Source organism: Pteropus alecto, unplaced genomic scaffold (genome assembly GCF_000325575.1).
Source record: "Pteropus alecto unplaced genomic scaffold, ASM32557v1 scaffold18, whole genome shotgun sequence".
Lineage (NCBI taxonomy): Eukaryota > Metazoa > Chordata > Mammalia > Chiroptera > Pteropodidae > Pteropus > Pteropus alecto.
The window spans coordinates 133,643-155,597 of record NW_006440649.1 but is presented as its reverse complement, the minus strand read 5'-3'; the positions used below and the strand labels follow the sequence as shown (position 1 = coordinate 155,597).

General features: G+C 33.8%; 1 protein-coding gene and 1 pseudogene across 1 annotated transcript in view; one reads left to right on the top strand and one right to left on the bottom strand.

Annotated features, from left to right (window-relative positions):
• Nucleotides 1-21,955, bottom strand: part of LOC102897701 (histone demethylase UTY-like) — a 185,373-nt gene that overhangs the window by 139,801 nt on the left and 23,617 nt on the right. The window contains 1 exon segment of the mRNA XM_025050980.1: nt 2,469-2,518. Coding sequence (XP_024906748.1) covers nt 2,469-2,518 — 50 coding nt within the window.
• On the top strand, nt 2,806-2,923 carry LOC112484717 (annotated as a pseudogene).

Here is a 21,955-nt window from a genome sequence, read left to right as displayed (position 1 = left end):
TCCTGGTTATCAGATCCACTGTGATAGTATCGTAGAATTTGTGTTCAAGCAATCTTTGTAGTAGCGTAATACTATAGTAGCGTAATACAATGCCCCTCATTCACCTCACTTCATTACATGTAGGAATCATATCTCATATCATCACAAGAAAAAGAAGGGTAAAGTATAGTAAGAGATTCCGAGAGACCATATTCACATAACTTTTATTACACCATATTGTTATAATTGTTTTTTTTATTATTGTTAATTATTGTGTCTAATTTTTAAATTAAATTTTAATCACAGGTATGTATTTATAGAAAAAAAACATATAAGGGTTTAGTACCACCTATGGTTTCAGGCTTCCAGTGGCGGTCTTGAATCGCATCCCCCTCAGATAAATAATACAGAATCATTAGCACAGTAATTATAAAAATTCTAGAATAGCTAAAGTAATATCAAACAAAATACTTCAAAATTAATGAAGTTACTAGAAATAAAGACAATAAAGGAACTATATCTCTATTATATAACTGGAAACGAATATAGTAAATCTTAAATGTTCTCAAGACAACCTAGAAATGGTAATTATGTGACACGATATATGTGTTAGCTAACACTTGTGTCAAACATTTAGCAACATATATGTTATCATATCAAAACACTATATATATCTTAAAAATACACAATGTTATATGTACACATTAAACTTATACTGTCATGTCGATTATGGTTTCATAAAGTTGGTACAAAATTAAAATTAAAAAACTTAGTCATCAAAAAGATAGCAATGATAGATATGTACCAAACAGAGCACCAAAATACATAAAGCAAAATCTACAAAACGGGCCCAAAAGATACACAACTTACCAATAGCTGATGTCTTTAATATCTTATTCAACAAGATAGAACTAGACATCAACAGGAAATGGATGTTCCAAGACCACCAGAGGATGCCTGAAATTTCAGATAGAACCAAACCAAACTCTATATATACTGTTATTTTTCCTATACATACATACTTATGAAAAAAGTTTTATTTATAAGTCGGGAACAATAAGAGATTAAATAACAATAACAAAAAAGAACAATTATGACAATATAATAAAAAGTTATATGAATGTAGTCTCTTTCTCTCTCCTCAGTAATTTCTGCATTTTCCAGTCTACACCTATTCCTGAATCTATATAATCATCTCTTGCAGTAAGTGGCTTGGTATCATTTGTTTCAGGCGATCTGCTGAAGTCTTCATATAGGTATAACATGTTATAGTCAGTCACTACATGTTTTCTGTTCATGTCTTCCATACAGAAATATCAGTACACAAGCATTCATAGCAGCATGATTCACTATTGCCAAAAGGTGAATAGAAATGTCCATCAATGAAAAATGGAACATATATAAAACAAATACCTATATACTGGAATTTATAGTCATAAAAAAGACATACTACAACAAAGAGGAATCTTGAAAACGTGCTTAGTGAAAAAAACCAGCCAGACTAGGCAAATATTCAGGGCAGAGGTCATGGACAAACTGAGAGAGAATATGGGGTTTCATTTACATTCTAAAACTGACTGTGGTAATAAATATAAAACTTCGTGAAAATATTTAAACCTCTTGAAATGGGGGAGGTTTTATGGTTATGTGAATTGTTTCCATTATGGTCTTACAAAAAAAAGAGTAACTTGAAATAAATTAATGAGGACATTTTTGGATTTAGTAAAGACTTCATTTTTAATTGTTTTTCTCCACTCTAAGTAATTCACAAAAATCAGTAATGCTTTTACCTACATCAGAGATCAACATGTGGGCTTTCAAAGTCTTTGAGTAACCTAAAATTTCCCTGCATGCACACAAGCACTATCTGTAACTAATCTTCATGCAATTATATCTAAAATTGCTGATATTATGGGTTATATCCCACTACAAGATATATTTGTTTTGGGGTGTATGATAATGACGTAATGTTAAACAATAATTTATTTAGCTATCTGTAGGACACTTGAAATTATACATGCTGTAAAGCATTAATCCAATAGTTTACAGATTTAAACTGAGAACACACTGGATAATTCATCCTTACATACAATTCTTTATTGACATAGGTCCTAAAATGGATTGTTTTAATTCTCCCCTTAGCTACAATCATAGAGAAATTGTAAAAAGAAGAGATGCTGCTTAGCCTTCAGCCTTTCTCAACCTTTATCTTCAGAATCACCATTATCCATCCAGCTATGAACTTTAAAAAAAAAATAGCATTTTTTTAACCTAATGTTGTTTGATATTAAAGTATCACAATTAGAATCTCTTTTACAAATAAAATGTCAAGAAAATACTAATAAACAACAAGATACTTCACACAAAATGACGGGCATAAAAAAAAAAAAAAATCCTTAGCCCCTTTTCATGTTCCCCTATTTAGAATTAACATTTTGCATAATTTGCCCCCAAATAAAAAAACAATACCAGGATTCAAGTGTACTAACCTTCCAGTAGTCAGACTGTAAACTGTAGTACCTCTGATATGCAGATAATGCTGAAAAGAGGAAAGTAATTATTAGTGAAATTATGTCTGATTTAAAAACCCACAAGACAGACATTAAGATTTTAATTTAAGAAGCTTATCATGCCTGCCTGCCAAAAAACTTTAAAAACACCAATTTAAAGTTTAGGAGCTTGTCCGATCCCATTTCATCTCAGAAGCTAAGCAGGGTTGGGCCTGGTTAATACTTGCATGGAAGACCACCTATAAAGACCAGGTGCTGTAGGTGTTAAAAATAATAATAAATAAATAAATAAATAATAAAGTTTAGGAGCTAACTTGTCTACGGCCACGTCACCCTGAACAAGCCAATCCCATCTGATCTTGGAAGCTAAGCATAGTTGGGCCTGGTTAGTACTTGGATGGGAGACCACCTAGGAAGACCACGTGCTGTAGGTGTAAAAAATTTAAAAAATAAGGGATGGTAAGCTGACAAGGTCCTTACAATCAGTGAGGTCAACCAAAGGTTGCCTCACCTAAAAAATACAATAAAAAATAAAAATAAGAAAAAGAAATAAAATGACATGACATGACATAACATAACATAAAATAAAATAAAAAATAAAGTTTAGGAGCTAACTTAACCACTCATGGAAATAACGAAAATTATAATGAAAATAACTGATCTATGAGAGATCAGGTATATAAAACCATTATCAAATCTCATCCTTGCATTAAAAAATTTTGACAATTATTCGACTTGAATTCTGCCATGGACTGAATCTCATAAAAATTTTCTAAGACTATTACATATTATAATAAATTTTCTAATTTTTTCTCAAAATGCAACTCACTTCCCATAAAGATAAAATCACAGGTACAACAAACCCTTATTTCTAATGTTTCTGTTCACATGATTGACATTACTTTGGGCTACTAACGTCAATATTCCAATAATTCCAAGATGATTATTCCCATGCTCCCTAATTCATCTAAAGGAATAAAAGGTTTGGAATCACATAAAGTAGTTACTGTCAGCCTAAAAAAAGGCATGTAAGGTAAAAGGGTAAAAGAATAGTCATGTAAACACATTTGAATTAGTGGGAGTATCTAAAAAAAATAAGAACAGGAAAATCAATCATGATTCCTATAGAATCAGAATGTCTTTGAATTTGTTAAAGTGAGAATAAAATACAGCTAGGAATAAACAGTGCCTCAAAGTCAAAGTAAAATGAGAACAGCAGCAATACACTAAAGGAAGAGGAGTCTGTATGTACTGTAATATGATCTACAGGATAAATATATCTTAATTATTTTTATGAATGAAAAGATATTTTACACAGAGAACTGTAATCAAAAATCCTTTTATGAAATTTACTACATATATTCAAGGGAAAAAAGAAAAACTTTTTCAAATATTTTTACAAAATTATAATAATCAGGATTTTTAAATAACTAAATTTATGCTAGAGACACTAGTGTATATAAGAATTATCTCACACAATAAACTCCATTTCAAGTCTGAGAATTGACTAAATGACTAAAATATTTATCATTAAAACAAAAATCTAAAGAAGCAAGACTAACACAAGGAGTCACAGATTAGCAGAACTCACCAGCAAAAATAGCACAGGAATCAGTGTATCAGGAGGAAAGCCCTAACTGCAATTGACAAATTGTTGGATGCTCTGTAGAGACAAACCAGAGATTTTTTAAAAAATCCAGGGGTATCCAGCCATAAGGGAGACACCTCAATATTATGAAACTTACTGCTGGTGCTCAATCAGATTCCAACAATATATATCAGGTAAATCTCCTCAAGCTTCCAGCAAGGGAAAGTGAAAATAAAACATTTGGAAATCCCCCACAACATTCTAGTAAAACTAGTTAGCCACAGCCTAACCTGCAGAGTTATTATCGGAGGATAACTGATTAAGAGAGTAAGAGAAATAACCGAACTCCAACCTTCTCCAGTCATCCCTAAGGTGAGAGAAAACAGAAACTCTTACAAGGAAAAAAAATCACAAATCTAGACTTTTGTACCCTAAAAAATTACCATTCAAAAGTGAAGGAGAAATAATGACTTTGTCTTAGAAACAGATATTGAGGGAAACTGTTGATACAAGAGTGGCCTTGCAAGAAAAATATTAAAAGTTCTTTAGATAAGAAAACAAAATAGATTAGACACTCCAATCTACATTATGTTGTACCTTTCTTATCCAATATAAAAGAAAATGCATTAAAAAAGAAATAAGTGAACATAATATAAAATCTTATTTTTGTTATCAATTGATCTAAGAGACAACAGTTCATTCAAAATAACAACCACAATCACTGTATTTAATTACACATGACTTTTACTTGCTACATAAAATATGCATAAGAAATGTTTAAAATATGCATAAGAATGTTTACATAAAAGTAAAATGAATGTCATCAATGACACAAGGGACCGAAAAAGGTCTGGAATGATTTTACTATTAAAGGCATAACTCAAAGATATTTCCCTTTTGTTTCCAAAATACCACAATGAAGTATCACATAAAGCTAATGATAATTTTTTTTGTTGGTGGAGGGTCTTGCCTACAATTTCTAAAAAATGCAACATCTGTGAAGCTCATTAAACAGAACTGCAAGAAAACAAGATATACCTTTATATATAGTCTTTATACATAGGTTATTTGAAAGTGAACAAAAATTATAAATTTATATTGTAAACTCTAGGCCAGTCATTTTAAAAGATTGAAAAATGTATAATTCATGTGCTAAGAAAGGAGAAAAAATATAAAATCATTTAAATCACAACAGGAGAGTGGAAGACAAAAACAAAAACAAAGAACAAGGGGAGAAAACTAACAAATATGGTACTTCTTAATCGAGCTGTTTAAGTAACTACTTTGAATGATGATGATCTAAATGCAGCAATTAAGACATTGTGAAAATGAATTAAGAAACAAGACTCAATTATATACAGTTTATAAAAAACTCACTTTAAATGTAGAGACACATAAAATTAAAAGTAAATCGATGAAGAAAAATATTCAATGCTTATACTATTTGAAATAAAGGAGTAGCGGTATTACTTTCAGAAAAAGCAGATTTCAAAGCTAGAAAAATAATATTGGATAAGAAAGGTACAACATAATGGAAAAGGGGTTAATTCTCCAAGAAAACATAACAAGGTCATCAACACACCATCAAACTACAGGAGGCAAAACTAATAGAATGGCAAAGAGAAATACATGAATCTACCATCATAATAACAAACTTCAACACCCGTGTAACAGAAATGGAAAGATATAGCAGAAATAAAATCAGTAAGGATATAGTTGACAACTCACCACCACCACCAATCAACTGGATATACAGTCATGTGCTACATAACACTGTTTCAGTAAATGACAAACTGTGTCTACAACAGTGGTCCTATAAGATTATAATGGGACTTAAAATTTCCTTTTGTCTACTTACATCCTAGTCATCATAAGATATCACACAAATATTACCATTGTGTTACAGTTGCCTATGATATTCAGTGAAGTAATATTCTGTACAAACCTGTGGCATCTGTACAGGGGTCTCCATTTGTAAGAGGTCTCCATTTAAGGGGGCCTCCCCAGCTGTTCCAGGAGGGGATGGCCTCACCATCCCCTTACCAGTGCAGAAGGCAAAGACTTAACTCTGCAAAATAATTTTCCCCTTCTTTACTGAGCTTTTCCTGGTAAGCTCCCAAAACTGACTCCTCCACCCTCAACATCTTTTGTCTTTGGCTGAAAATAGTATATAAGGTGGTGGCTGCAGCCATTTTGGCAAGTTATTCAGTTTTCCTCAATCTTTTTCATGTACACAGGAGGTACACATGTTACTAAACTTTTTTTCTCTCCTGCTAATCTGCCTTTTAATACAGGGATGTCTCAGTCAAGAATCTAAAAAGGTAAAGGTAAATTACTTTCCCTCTTCTATTGAGCAAATAAATGGCTATAACCTGTAACCAAAGAACCTAGGTATATATTATTAGGCGTGGCTCTCCCTTCTAGGTTTAAGTAAGTACATTCTATCTCATGGAACACTCCTATAAAACACAACTCGGGAGCTCTCAGTGACTTGAATTTATATGCAAAACACATTAGAAAACACTACTGTTGTAAACAATGGAGAATTTAATATTCAGTAATTAAGAGGAGGCTGCTAGCTCCAAGAGAGCAAAAATATAAAGTATAGGCTGGCCAAAAACTTAAGACAAAGAACTAGGAAAAGACATGGCCATGAAAGAACCTCGTAAGGTTTAAAACATTCCTGAAAAGTCATCAAAAACTACATGTGCAGGGGTGAAAGAACAAGGTGGTGGCAGAGTGCAAATTTAATCCAATCCAATTAGACTTATTAATGCACAAGGCCATTGAACATATATAAAAAATAAAAACATCAGCCAGAAAATATGAGGTGCTAAAAATATGAGGTGCTGTGTGTCATGGAACATATGTAGACCAGCTAGAAATTCAACAAAGACATTAATCAGAAACCAACAAGAGTTGAAACCAGGATTGTGTATACATCAAAGATGCTACCTTCTGGGAAATAACGAGACTACATACTATAGGAAATATACTTCACTGAAATAATCCAATCATTAAATCAAACCAAAATAAAAACAATAACAACAATCCCAGGGGGTGCAGAGTAGTGTAAAGATTAAGATAGAGGAGACCAAATATATTCTACAAACATGGCAAATTTGCTTCCTTTCCTAATATTCCTTGTCACCCAGTTTTGCTACAGTCATGAGGATGTCAGCTCATAATTCCTGGTATAGTTTCCTGGTGTGAAGAGTAGATCAACAAAGCCCTTTTTCACAAAATATCATAGCAGTGTTTTCACCTAACTGCTGACTCCCTAAGGGAGGGCCACAGAAGCTGACATTTCTCAGTCAGACTAGAGTGCTTTCTGCACAGCATGTATCAAGCATTTAAAGACATATCCAACTGATAACCACCTGGGATATCACAAGATGGTAAATGCAGCAAAAAATGGTGAACAGGGCAGAGAACAAACAAACCAAAAGCATGGTGGGAGAAGCATGAGAAAAAAATCTTGAGTTTAAAGACTTTTAAAGAGCTATTGAACATAGCAAGAAATCCAGAGGAAAACACATGTGCCCAGGAGAAAATATAGACCAAAGAAAATCTTGAGCATGCAACTCTAGCTAACCTATAATCTCATACAAGCAAGAAATGATGGCGAAAAAAAAACCCAGAATGTTAGATGGCCTGCCTGGTTATTTGTTAAGTATTCCATATCAAAGCCAATTTGCAAAAACAAAGGAAAATTATTGGATTTCTTGTCTTTTGGCTCCAGGGATTTAAGGAAATCTCTGAGTCACTACTGCCTACTAAAATAAGGAGAAAGATTTCAGTGACCAGACAGAATAAGGGCCTTTGAAAAGAAAGAGTCTGGAAAATTACTGAAACCATAAAAATTGCAGACCTCAACAACCCAACAACAAATGTGTGGTACCTAATTTCTGAAAGTACCACAATATTCAAAGTAGCCAGGTATCAACAAAAAAATTTCAAAGTATATAGAAGAAAGGGAGGGGGAAGGACAAAATGACAAAAAGTGCCCTTGAGAAAGCCCAGATATTATAATTATTAGACAATGCCTTTAAATCAACTGCCTTAACAATGGTCAAAGAACTAAAGAATACCATGAACAAAAACTAAAAAAAAAAAAAAAGAACAATGTATTAACAAAATAAAGAATATCAAAAGACATAATTAGACAACAGAAATATGGTGACATAGACAACCGAAATATCTGAGACATCTCCAGATCTCTCCGCTTGATCAACAGTAAGTTGAACATCTAAAACTCAACAAAAAACACCCAAACTGCACACCAGCACTTCTGAGTGAGGGATCTGTGCCTAAGAGCTACCACAGGACAGAACCTCAGGAATTGAGAGGTAAAATGGGAGAAACAAAAGTTTTCTCACCCAGCCAGAGCTCCCTGCAGAAGGAGGGGGAGAAGAAAAGATGTGATGAGTTCCCTAAACAGCCCAGTCTGGGAGACCTGTGAGCTCTGCTTTCACTTCAGAAAGCAGAGAAGTGGGGACCGCAGAGAAACAATAAGATTTTTACAAGCCACAGTGGAAAAACACAAGGCTGAGCCACAGCTCCCATCACCCAACCAAGAGGGCCCCTCCCCGCATATTCTGCCTGACCAAACACCGTGAGTCCCAGTGGAATCTGAGCAAACTCTACTGAAACTATCACTAACATCGACACAAACTGAGACTGATGGTAGTGAGTATGATTAAACATCTATGAGACAAATAAAAGGCATTATTAAGGCTTTATATAAAGAGGGATCCAAGAAGCTTAGACACCACCTACTGGAAATCAAAAGAAAAATGTAGTCCTTGCAATAGGAAAAAAAGCAAAATAAAGTTCCATTAATGCCCAGGCAGAGAAACAGTCAACTAAACACCATGAACAACCAAAGTGACAAGGCAGTTCAGAAAGAAAGAGGAAAATTTATAGAAAATAAATGTACAGATATAGAAACATGCGACTTAAATGACAGAAAGCAGGATACTTCTGAAAATAACTCAATGACATCCAAAACAATTCATTTCAGTAATTTCAGGAACTGAAAAAGCAATTAGATAAGCAGAATGAGTTCTTTAGTAAGGAGACTGAAACCCTCAAAAAGAACCAAATAGAACTTCTGGAAATAAAGAACACATTGCAAGAGATGAAAAATGAAATATTAAGCTTGAGAAATAGAGCTGACAGAATGGAGGATAGAATTGATGATATCGAAGTAAGAAACATAGAAATAAATCAGAAAAAAGGAGAGAGAAACTGCAGAATGAAAAGTCATGAAAGAGAAATACAAAAACTAGCTGATCCCAACAAGTGAGGAAACATAAGAATAATGGGCATTACCAAAGGATTAGAAACCATTTTCAGACAAATAGTGGACGAGAATTTCCCAAATCTAATGAATGAGCAGGAGGTTGGAATTCAAAAAGTCAACAGAACACTGAATTATCTCAACCCAAAAAGGCCTTCTCCAAGACACATTACATTAAAAGTATCAAAAATCAATTACAAAGACAGAATTCTCACGGTAGCAAGGGAAAAGAGGACGGTAAAAAGGAAAACCCATTAGATTATTGTCGGACTTCTCAGGACAAAATTTACAAGCCAGAAATGAATAGACTCAAATATTTAAACTATTAAGTTACAGGAACTACCAGCCAAGGATATTATATCCAGCTAAGCTCTCTTTTAGATGAAGGAGAAATTAAGACCTTTCCAGACATACAAAAATTGATTCTCCACTACAAAGCCTAAACTACAAGAAATACTGAAAGGGGTCAGCTCACCTAAAACAAAATGACCAAAAAAAATAATAATAATTGGGAATAAGGTGACTAGCAGGCTGATAGAAGCAGAGAAGTGCAACACTTACTAGGAACAGGGAGGGCATTATAAGCTTAAACAATAAAAAGAGAATTGCTATAGCAAGATAGTAATGAACGTTCAGCACATCTAGGGACAAATTGAGACAATGACTTGAAAGGGGAGGATTCAAAGATTCAAAATTGCAAAGGGAAATGGAGATAAGCACGTGCTGAAGAAAATGGATGACTGTATATATACATGTAACTATCCTTTACATATTCATAATGGTAACCAAAAAAAAAAAAATTTAGAACTTAAGTATATATCACTTAAAATACGAACCAGAGGAAAACCCACAAAAGCCAACAAAAATAAAGAAAACAGAAGCACAAGGACAAGGAAGCAATGGAAACACCGAGGTACCAGAAAGCAAAACATAAAATGGCTATAAGAAGACTTCATATTTCAATACTCACCTTAAATATAAATGGACTGAACTCACCAATGAAAAGGCAAAGTTACAGATTAAATCAAAAAACAAAACCCAACCATATTCTGCCTCCAGGAGACACACCTCAGTTCCAAAGATAAATATAGACTCAAAGTGAAAAGGGTGGAAAATGATATTTCAAGCAAATGGCATGCCAAGAAAAGTGAGACTAATATCAGACAAAATAGACTTTAAAATAAAAAAGGTAAAGAAAGATTTTGAGGACACTACATAATGATAAAGGGAATGGTGCACCAAGAAGACATAACACTTATTAATATCTATGCTCCCAATAAAGGAGCCCAAAATATGTAAAGCAATTACTAACAGAAATAAAGGGAGAAACAGACCAAAACACTATCACAGTAGGGAACCTAAATACCCCACTGTCAGATATGGACAGATCATCCAAACAGAAAATCAATAAGGAAATAATAACTGGGACAAAGAAATAGCCTCAATAAATGTAAGAAGGTTGAAATCATATCGACCATATTCTCTGATCATAATACTTTGAAACTAGGGATCAACTGCAAAAAGAAATCAAGAAGAACCACAAAACATGAGAGATTAAACAACATGCCACTGAAGAATAACTTGGTCAGAGAAGAAATAAAAAGAGAGATCAAGACATATATAGAAACAATAATGATAGTCAACACATCAAAACTTTTGGGACATAGCAAAAGCAGCAATAAATAAAAGGAAAGTTCATATCATTACAAGCCTATCTCCATAAAACAAGAACAAGCCCAAATAAACAACCGAATGCCTCAACTTAAAAAAAAAAAAAGAAAAAAGAAAAAATTAGAACAAATGAAACCTAAAGTCAGCAGAAAGAAATTAGAGCGGAAATAAATGAATTTGAAACAACAACAACAACAACAACAACAATAGAACAAATAAATATAACAAAGAGCTGGTTCTTTGAGAAAGTTATAAAGTTGACAAACCCCTGGCTAGCCTCTAACAAAAAAGGAGAAAGGAGACACATAAACAAAATCAGGAATGAAAGAGGAGAAATGATGACAGATACCACAGAAACACAAAAGATCATATAAGAATAACTATGAAAAAGTATATAACACCAAATTTAATAACCTACAAGAAACAGACCAGTACTTAGAAAGGTACAACCTTCCTAGATTGAATTAGGAAAAATTGGAAAATCTAAATAAACCAATCAGCAGTATGAAATTGAAACAATCATCAAAAACCTAGCAAAAAGTAAAAGTTCAGGACCAAAAGATTTCACCAGTGAATTCTACCAAATATTCAAAGATTTAATACCTATTCTCCTCAAACTCTTCCAAAAAAAATCAAAGAGGAGGCGATACTTCCCAACTCATTTAATGAAGCCAATATTACTCTGATGCCACCCGGTAAAGGTAACACAAAAAAAGAAAACTACAGACCTACATCTCTCATGGATGCATGCAAAAATTCTAAATAAGATACTGGCAAACCGAATACAACAACATATGAAAAAGATTAATATCATGATCAGGTGGGCTTCATCCCAGGGGCACAGGGATGGTTCTACATACGCAAATTGATGAATTTGATATACCACATAAACAAATTTAAAAATAAGAATCATGTGATCCTATCAACAGATACAGAAAAAGCCTTCGACAAGATACAGTGTTTTATGATCGAAACACTTACCAAAATCGTTACAGGACAAAAGTGCCTTAACATGATATAGGCCATCTATGACAAACCCTCAGCCAACATTAACTTCATGGTGAAAAACTAAAAACCTCCTCTTTATGATCAGGAGCAAGGCAAGGCTGTCCACTGTCATCACCCTTATTCAAGATAACATTGGCAGTCCTAGCGAGAACAATCAGACAAGAGAAAGATATAAAAGGTATCCAAACAAGAAACAAAGAAGTCAAACTGTAACTATTTGCAGATGACATGATTCTCTAGACAGAAAACCCTAAACACTCTATAAGAACACTCACTACTAGAAACAATAACCAAACACAGTCAAGTTTCTGGATACAAAATCAATGTTCAAAAATCCATTGCATTCCTACAGTCTAATAATGAAGTGTCAGAAAAGGAAATGGAAAAAATCATTCCTTTTGCAACTGCTTTGAACATAAAGAATAAAATACTTAGCAATAAATCTAACAAAACATGTCAAGGAACTTCATAATGAAAACTATAAAACCCTATTAAAAGAAATAAAAATGATACAAAGAAATGGAAAGATATTTCGTGTTCTTGGATTGGAAGAATTAACATAGTTAAAATGACCTTATTACTTAAAGCATTATACAGATTTAATGCAATCTCCATCAAAATCCCATCCGTTTTTAAAGAAATGGAACAAAAAATCATCAAGTTTGTATGAAAGCACAAAAGACCCTAAATAGCCAAAGCCATCCTGAGAAAAAAGAATGAGGCTGGAGGCATCACTCTGCCCGACTTCAAATTATACTACAAAGTGACAATAATCAAAATGGCATGGTAGTGGCAGAAAGACAGACAGACCAGTGAAACAGAATTGAGAGTCCAGAAGTAAACCCATATTTATATGAGCAGATAATTTTTGACACAAAAGCCAAAAACATATAGTGGCAAAAAGAAAGTCTCTTCAAAAAATGATGCTGGCAAAATAGGAAAGCCACCTGCAAAAGAATGAAACTAGACTGCTGTCTATCACTACACACCAAAATTAACTCAAAATGGATTAAGGACGTAAATATAAGACCTGAAACAATAAAATGCATAGAAGAAAACATAAGAACTAAACTTAATGACCTTGGACTTAAAAAGGATTTTATGAATGTGACCTCAAAGATAAGGAAAGTTAAAACTAAAATAAATGAATTGGACTACATCCAACTAAAAAGCTTCTGCTCAGCAAAAGAAACCGTTAACAAAGTAAAGAGCCAACCATCCAAATGGGGAAATATATTTGCAAGCAATGCCTCCAATAATGACCTAATATCCAAAATATACGAAGAACTCATACAACTCAATAACAACAACAACAAAAAAGGATCCAGTCAAAAAATAGGCAGAAGATCTGAACAGGAACCTCTCTCTAGAGGACATACAAATGGCCAAAAAATGTATAAAAAGATGCTCATCATTGCTAGTTACTAGGGAAATGCAAATCAAAACCATGATGAGATATCACCTCACACCTATTAGAATAGTTATAATCAACAGGACAAGTAATAACAAATGTTGGAGAAGATGTGGAGAAAAACCCTTATATACTGCTGGAGGGACTGTAAATTAGTACAGCAACGATGGAACAGTATAGAGCTTCCTCTAAAAACTAATTGATCTATCATATAATCCAGCAATCCCTCTACTGGGTATTTACTCCAAAGAATTGAAAACTCATATCCAAAAAGATATTTGCACATGATGTTCATAGCAGCCTTATTCACAGTGGCCAGACACGGAAGCAACTGAAACGTCCTACGATAAATGATTGGCTAAAGAAGCTGTGGTACATATATACAATGGAATATGACGCAGCGAATAGAAGAGATGACATACATCCATTTGCTACCTGGCTGGACCTCTACATAATCATGCTAAGCAACATAAGCCAGACAATTAAAGTTGAAAACCATATGATGTCACTTAAATGTGGGATAAACCTAAAAGCAACAAATAAATAGGAGAAACAAGCAGAGACTCATAGACACTGACAATAGAGTAGTGGTTACCAGAGTGTGGGGGGAAGGGGGAGGAGGGAGGTTGATGGGTAAAAGTGGGCGTATTTGTAGTGACAGAAAGAAAGCTAACTATGGGAAGTGAACATAGAATTCAGTATATGTATGCCTTACTGTTAAATTATACACTTGAAAATTACTGGATTTTATTAAGCAATGTCACTATAAAAAAAAGAATTAAAAATAAATAAAATATAAACAAAATTACAAAAATATTAAAAAGAATATATGGAAAAGAAAAAATTCTTACTAAGAAAGTTAAAAATAAAAAACAGGATGAGCAAAGTATAAACGAAAGTGAAAGGACAAAAGTAGAAAGACGTGTAATGACAATGACAAATTAAAAGACACCCAAAACATACACACAAGATAGGTGAAAAATAATAACAAAACTTAAAGAAGGAATGAGTAAACATTGGAAAATTTTTAAATGTGTTGAAACGTAAATGATCATCAACTTAAAACAGACTGCTATAAACATATGTTGATATAGTGGAACACATGGAAATTACAAACAATAATCTGTAACAGAAATTCAAGAAATAAAGAGAAAGGAATCCAAACAAAGCACTATAGAGTATCATCAACATACAAGAGAAAAGAACAAAAGAATAATAAAAAAACAGAAAACTACAAATAATAATCGGAATAAAGCTACACAACAATCAGTAATTACTTGAAACTTAAAAAATCTAAATGCTCAAATGAAAACACATAGTGTGACTGAAAGGATAAAAAAAAAAGACCCTAGATATGCTGCCTATGAAAGACCCACTTCAGATCAATAGATACACAGAGAGTAAGATTAAAGAAATGGAAAAAAGTTATGTCACAGAAATAAATATAAAAAAAAAAGATAAGCTGGGGTAATAATACCTATGTCAGACAAAATAAACTTTAATACAAAGGCTATAACCAGAGACAAAAAAGAAAAAGAAAATTTATATTAATAAGAGGACAATTCAACGAGTCTTTAACTCTTGAAAGTATGTACATATCCTATGTACGTAAAGCAAATATTGCTAGACAAAAAGGAAATGGGAATTAAAGAATGACATAATGAATACCCTGAACACTCAGGGTCCCTCTCACTGTCCCTCTAACTCTCTGCTTCTGAGAGGAGCCCACGCTCTGTCTGTGGTGTGTCACCCCTTTTCTATAAACTCTCCATTTGACTCTAGCTTTGGCGTGTGTGTTGAATTCTTCGTCAAAGGACTCTCTTCTTCGCTCAGTGCAGGGCTTGGTCTCCCCTTCAGTTGGGGAATATTTGCCATGTCCTGCATCTGAATGACTAAAATGAAACACGAATAATACCACGTTCTGACAAAGAGCCACTTTACCTCTCACACACTGCTATAGAAAATGAAAACATTAATAATAGCTCCTTGGGAAATCATGAGCAATTTGTTATGAAGTTATACTACACACATCATATAACCCAGACAATTCACTCCTAAGTGAGATTTAAGTTAAATTCATAACAAAAAAACCTGTGTGTAAATTATTAGGGGTTTTTTCCAGAACAGCCAAAAACCAGAACACCCAGCCCAAACCTCCTTCTATAGACACTGGGTACCCAAACTGAAATGGCCAGAAAGCAAAATAATATTCAGCAATAATAAGTAACTACTTTGTATACCCAATAACATGAAGGAATCACAAGTATATTATTTTAAACAAGACACTCAAGTTCAAAGGCTGTCTAAAATATTCTAACAGAAAGCCCAGGTCTGATCATTCTGCAGGGTCAAGAATCACAACTAGGTTGGCTACCTTCAAACTTCTTAGATAAAAAAGAAAACTCCTATGTAATACTGTTAATAAAGAATAGTTAAGAAAAAATGAACTCTAAAAGATGTACTAATTCTTCTGCAGAAATAAAACAATGCGAAGAAAAATGAGATTGATCCAAAGTATCAATAGAGGCCAGATTCCTTTGTATGTAAGACTTCATTAAAAAAGGTCACACAAAATTCAAATAATTATTAAAAACTTTTCATTTTAAAATTGTCTATATCAAAACTGTCTGTCAATAGCAGTGACCATAAAACAACACTGAGTATAGACTTAAATGACTCAGAAAGATAAATACTACTACATTAGTACAGTATTATTAAAGCGAAGCAATGAATATCTCTAATTGAAAACAATCTAACCGGAAGTGAACTATTTTCTAAATTAAATTAAAATTAAGAGAACCTCCACCCATACCAAAATTTAATATATCTAATAAACCCACAGGTCAAAGAGAAAACAAGCAAAGGAAAAAAAAAACCAAAGTGCTCTAATTTGCCTTCTTGCTTTACAACTACTTAGCAGTTGCTACTACGCTCTAGGTGTCAGTGCTTCTACCCTCTAGGTGTGCAGGTACAGTATCTATGTCTCTTTCAGCCTCTTCCTAATAATAATTTTTAATAAAATATTATATATGCAAATACCTTATCACTTCTACTACCATTAAGTACACTTAAAAATATAATAATGCCTTAAAATTACTAGCAAGTGGTTAATATTTTTAAATAATGAATAAAATAAATAAACTCTGTTGTTACCTCTATATATTATTATTCAGCAATAAAATGAAATAAGCGATCAAATCATTAAAAATACATTAGCAAATAAGCCTGTCTGAAAAGATTACTTATTTTATGGTCCCACTAGTATAACACTTGGAAAAGGCAAAAATACAGATGGTAAATAGACTGGTATCCACCAAAGATTCAAGAACAGGAAGAGTGCTAAATAGGTGAAGCACACGCATTTTTTTAGTGTAGTAAAATTGTTGTTTGATAGTTTAATGGCAGAATCATTAACATGTCAAAACACATACTTTATAGCACAAAGAGCGAAACATAATGTATACTAATTTTTTGACAAATCATTTAGGAGGCCAGGGGATTTCCATAATGAGATGCAGAATATGACAATCTTTGTACTACGAATGTAGGAAACAACTTCACTAAAAAGAGGAGGGGCAAAAGTGCTGACCTAAGCAACTCTGGAAAAATGGAATTTGTAAATTTAAAGACAAAAGGAACTGTATATAAGCACTGTACTCTAATTAGTATTACAAATAAGCAATGGAGAAGACAAGAATGATCCATGTGTTAATGAGAGACAGTATAACCTAGTATAGCTTAAGAAAAGGTTACATATAGATATATTAACAGATACATATATATACATGTAAATAAATATTAAAGGGTGTATATATATGTATACACATACATATACACAACACACATACACATTGACTGATACACACACATACGTTTCGTTGTTCTGTCAGCAAGAGGGCCTAGAAGCAAGGACACTCCAAGAGCGATAAACACATCCAAGGCTCAAATCTTAATAGTTAAGTACTTCTCCAAAAATGAAGAAATAGATCATTCTAGGACTGGGAAAAGAATCACCCAAGAAAAGCCTATACTTACCTGGTAGTACAGAAAAGGAATGGCTCAAACCCCACCCACCACCACCACTCATGATGATAACATGTCAAAAGGACACCAGGAATCAACTGAAAAAACTCCTAATAGCCAAATCTGAAACAATTTTAGCTAGAAAATTAAGACAGTAATATAGGATTATAACCCAAAGTATAAAATAGATATCTGGAGCCCATACTGACATAAATGACTAAAAAGAGGGAGAATAAGCCAATCTCCATGCAGAATAATTGCAGAAAATATATGTAAATACTGTCCTCTGTCCTCAAGGAGGTAGACTGTAACACCCTACTGCTAAAGCATGGACTACACATAGTGACTTCTTTCCAAAGCATTAATATGGAAGCGGGCAACTAAGTAAATGTATACTGGCGAACACCACTTTAGCCAGTGATCAAGGTTAAAATATTAAAAGTGGTAAGTCATGTTCAGAGTAAGTATCTCTGATGTGATATCCTGAAAATGGCCTCCCATTCAAAAATCCATAATCCCAGTCTAATCATGATAAGAATATAATCCCAACTAACAAACATTCAACAAAATACTTAACCAGTACTACTCAAAAAGTATCAATATTATCAAAACTAAGGAAAGTCTGAGAAACTGTCACAGACAAGAGAAGACTAAGAACAAATGGTGACTAAATGTAATGAATACCTTGGATAAAATTCTGAACAGAAAAAGTACATGAGGGATAATCTACAGAACTCTAAGAAAAGACTTTAGTTAATAATAATGTGTAATTTCTGCTTTGCAAGTATTGTGAGAAACGTAGTATCTTAATGTAAAACATAAATATGAGAGAAAATGGGGTATAGGATATATAGTAACTCTGTAAAAACTGGTGAAATAATAACGTTATGTACACTTGACCATACATATGAAAATGTACTATTTTTAAGCCACGGTCCAAAAACAAAGTCATTATGATCAAACCCCATTTTCAACCTCTTAAATTTTTAACTCATAGCTCATGTTTTAAGGTAAGTAATTTGCTTGGTAAACAATTCAGAGAAATAATCTTAAGGGTATTCAACAAACTTGAGAATACAAAAACTTAAAGAACACTTCGGCAAAGAGCTAGAAATATAAAAAAAAAAACCAATCAGGGATGAAAATACATTAGCTGAAATGAAAAATTCGTTAGAAAAAAATCGACAGTAGACTAGTTAATAAATAAGAACCATTACATACCTAGAGGACAGAATAGTGGAAATCACTCAATCATAATAGCAAAATAAAACCCCAAAAAAAAGGATTTCAAAAAAATGAGGATAATGTAAGAGGTCTAACATTTGCTTGTGGTACAACATCAAGCACTCTAACATTAGCATTACAGAAATTCCAGAAGAAAAAAGAAAGAGGCAGGAAGAATATTTGAAGAAGTAAGATCTGAAAACTTTCCTAATTGGGAGAAGGAAGCAGACATCTAGGGCCAGGAAGCAAAGAGTTCCAAACAAAATGGACTCAAAGAGACCCACACCAAGAAATGGGCTAATTAAAATGGCAAAAGTTAAGGACAAAGAGTCAATTTTAAGGGCAGCAACAACTAGAAAACAAGTCGCAAGCAAGGAAAACCCCATAAAGCTATCAGCTGATTTCTTGGAAGCAACTTTTTGGTCAGAATGTAAGCAATTGACAACCTATAACACTTCATCTAGCAATCCATTTAGGATTGAAGGACAGATAAAAAGTTTCACAGATAAGCAAAAACCAAAGCAGTTTACCACCACTAAACTGGCCGTATGGGAAATGTTAACAAGTCTTCTTTAAACAGAAAAAAAAGGCCATAACTACGCATAAGAAAATACAACAAAGGAGAAAAAAAATCTTCCTGGTAAAGGCAAATATATAATAACCACAGTTAATCAACCACTTAGAAGTTAACAGGAAAGTTAAAAGACATTAATAGCAATATTAACTATAACTACAGTAAAGAAATAAACCAGGAGATTCACAAAACAAAAAGAAAGAAAACATGATATCGAAACATAGAGAAGAGGGGGAACAAAAATGCTTGGTTTAGAATGAAACCAAACTTAAATGTCTATCAGCCTAAAATAGACTGCTATTGATATAGACGGGTTTTTATGAAACTCATGGTAACTACAAGCCAAATCCACACAGAAATAAATATAAACAAAAAGAGAAAGGAATCTCATCAAGAGAAGAAACAGCCAAGGACAACAAAAATAACAAAATGACCACAAGCACATGCCTATCAATAATTATCCCAAATGTAAATGGACTGAATGTTCCAATCAAAAGACATAAAGTGACAGAATGGATTTTAAAAATGACCCATCAATATGCTGCTTACAAGAAACTCACTTCAGATCAAAAGACACAAAGACTGAAAATGAAGGGATGGAGAAAGAGAATCCATGCAAATAGAAATGAAAAGAAAGCTAGGGTAGCAATACTCATATAAGACAAAACAGACTTCAAAACAAAGAGTGTGAGAGACAAAGAAGGACATTACACAATTTTAAAAGGGTCTTTCCAAGAATAGGACATAACTATTGTAAATACGTTACGTGCCCGATGTACCCAAGTGTACAAAGAAAATATTTATGGACATAAAGGCAGAAATTGAGGGTAATACTATAATAGTCTGGGACTTTAATACTGCACTTACGTGAATGGTTAGTTCTCTCAGACAGAAAATTAAAAAGGAAATAATAGCTTAACTGCCACATTAGACCAGTCTGATCTGGATAAGATATTTACAGAGCCTTTCATCCAAAACTGCAGGTTACACATCTTCCTCAAGTGCACGGGGGACAATTTCAGTATAGGTCACATACTATGCCACAAAACAAGTTTCAGTAAATTCAAGAAGATTGAAACTATATCAAGCATACTTTCTGACCACAATGGCATGTGACTAGAGATCAACTACAGGAAAAAACTGGGGAAAGAAAAGACAAATATGTACAGATTAAACAACATGCTTCCAAACATGGATCAAACAGGAAATCAAACAAAAAATAAAAAACTACCTCGAGAAAATTGAAAATGAAAAGATAATCCTAAAACTCTCTGGGATGAAGCGAAAGCATTTATAAAATGAAATTTGTAGCTGTACAGGCCTACTTCAAGAATCCCAAATAAACCATCTAAATTTACACCTAAGGAAACTAGAAATATCTTGTTTTATTGTATTTCAAATAAAACCCAAAGGAAGCAGAAGGAAGAACATAATAAACATTAGAATGGAAATAAATGGAATACAAAAGAGAAACAATAGAAAAGATTAATGAAACTAAGATTAATGAAACTGGTTCTTTGAAAAATCAAACTGACAAGCATCTAACAAGACTTATAAGCAGAAAAAAGAGAGAACACAAATAAATAAAATCAGAAATAAAAGAGAGATTACAATGGACATCATAGAAATACAAAGGATCATTAAGAATGCAATGAACAATTTTACGCCAACTATGAACAATTTTATAACATCAAATTCAAAAATATAAGAGAAAGGGATAAATTTTCAGGAATGTACAACCTTCCTAAACTAAACCAAGAACAGACAGAGAATATGAACAGACCCGTTACTAGCAATGACATTGAAGCAGAATCAAAAACTCCCAACAAGGGGAGGGAAAAAAATGATGTAGATGATAGAGGCTATGTTCATCTCCCTGGCAACCTAAAGTTGTGATGGAAACAAGCAGCAGCAGCAAGGAAAAATAGCCTGGGATTTTGATGAATAAGCCATACAACTAGGGAGAAATCCAATAAATCACTGTGCAACAGCAGTAGGTAGGACAGGGCAAGAATAGGGGGCTGCCCCAGCTTCAGCAGCTGAGTGAGATGGAGGCTGCAGCAGCTGTAGCTGCAGACAACTCTTAAAGAAGCAATGTCCGGGAGCATATTTTCAAGGTGACAGACTTGCTCACTCTGAGCACCAGTGCCAATTTGGCTATGTGCAGGGGGCACCGGGGACTTACAGGGAGACATTGCTGGAGTGAGGGCCTAGGGGAGACTTGCTCTGTACAGAAGTGCCAGCAGTATCCATTGTTCCCTGTTGACCCCTCCCTGTTCCCAGTGTGCAGACACAGAACTGCCATAGCGCCATAGCCAAAGGTTATCAAACTGGATAACAGGTCAGTCGGCCCAGAGGATTCCCTGAAACCCCAACTCCCCCAACTCCTGGCCCCAGCCAAGCCTCCTCCAGGTTTATCCTCAGCGAGTCAGGTGCTCCTTGCTGAGCAGCTCCTAGAATCACAAGGCAGCTGGCTTGTTTCTGGTGTGGCCTTTAGAGGAAACTATAAGCACAGCATCTGTAGATTGCATGCTGAATCTTAACAGATTGGCTAAATCTGGCTTGCAGCTGAACCCCTCTCAAGGCTGTGCTACTGGATACCTACTTCACAAATCCACACTAATAAGATCGGGAGACTTAGGAGCTTTGGTTAATAGTACATAGA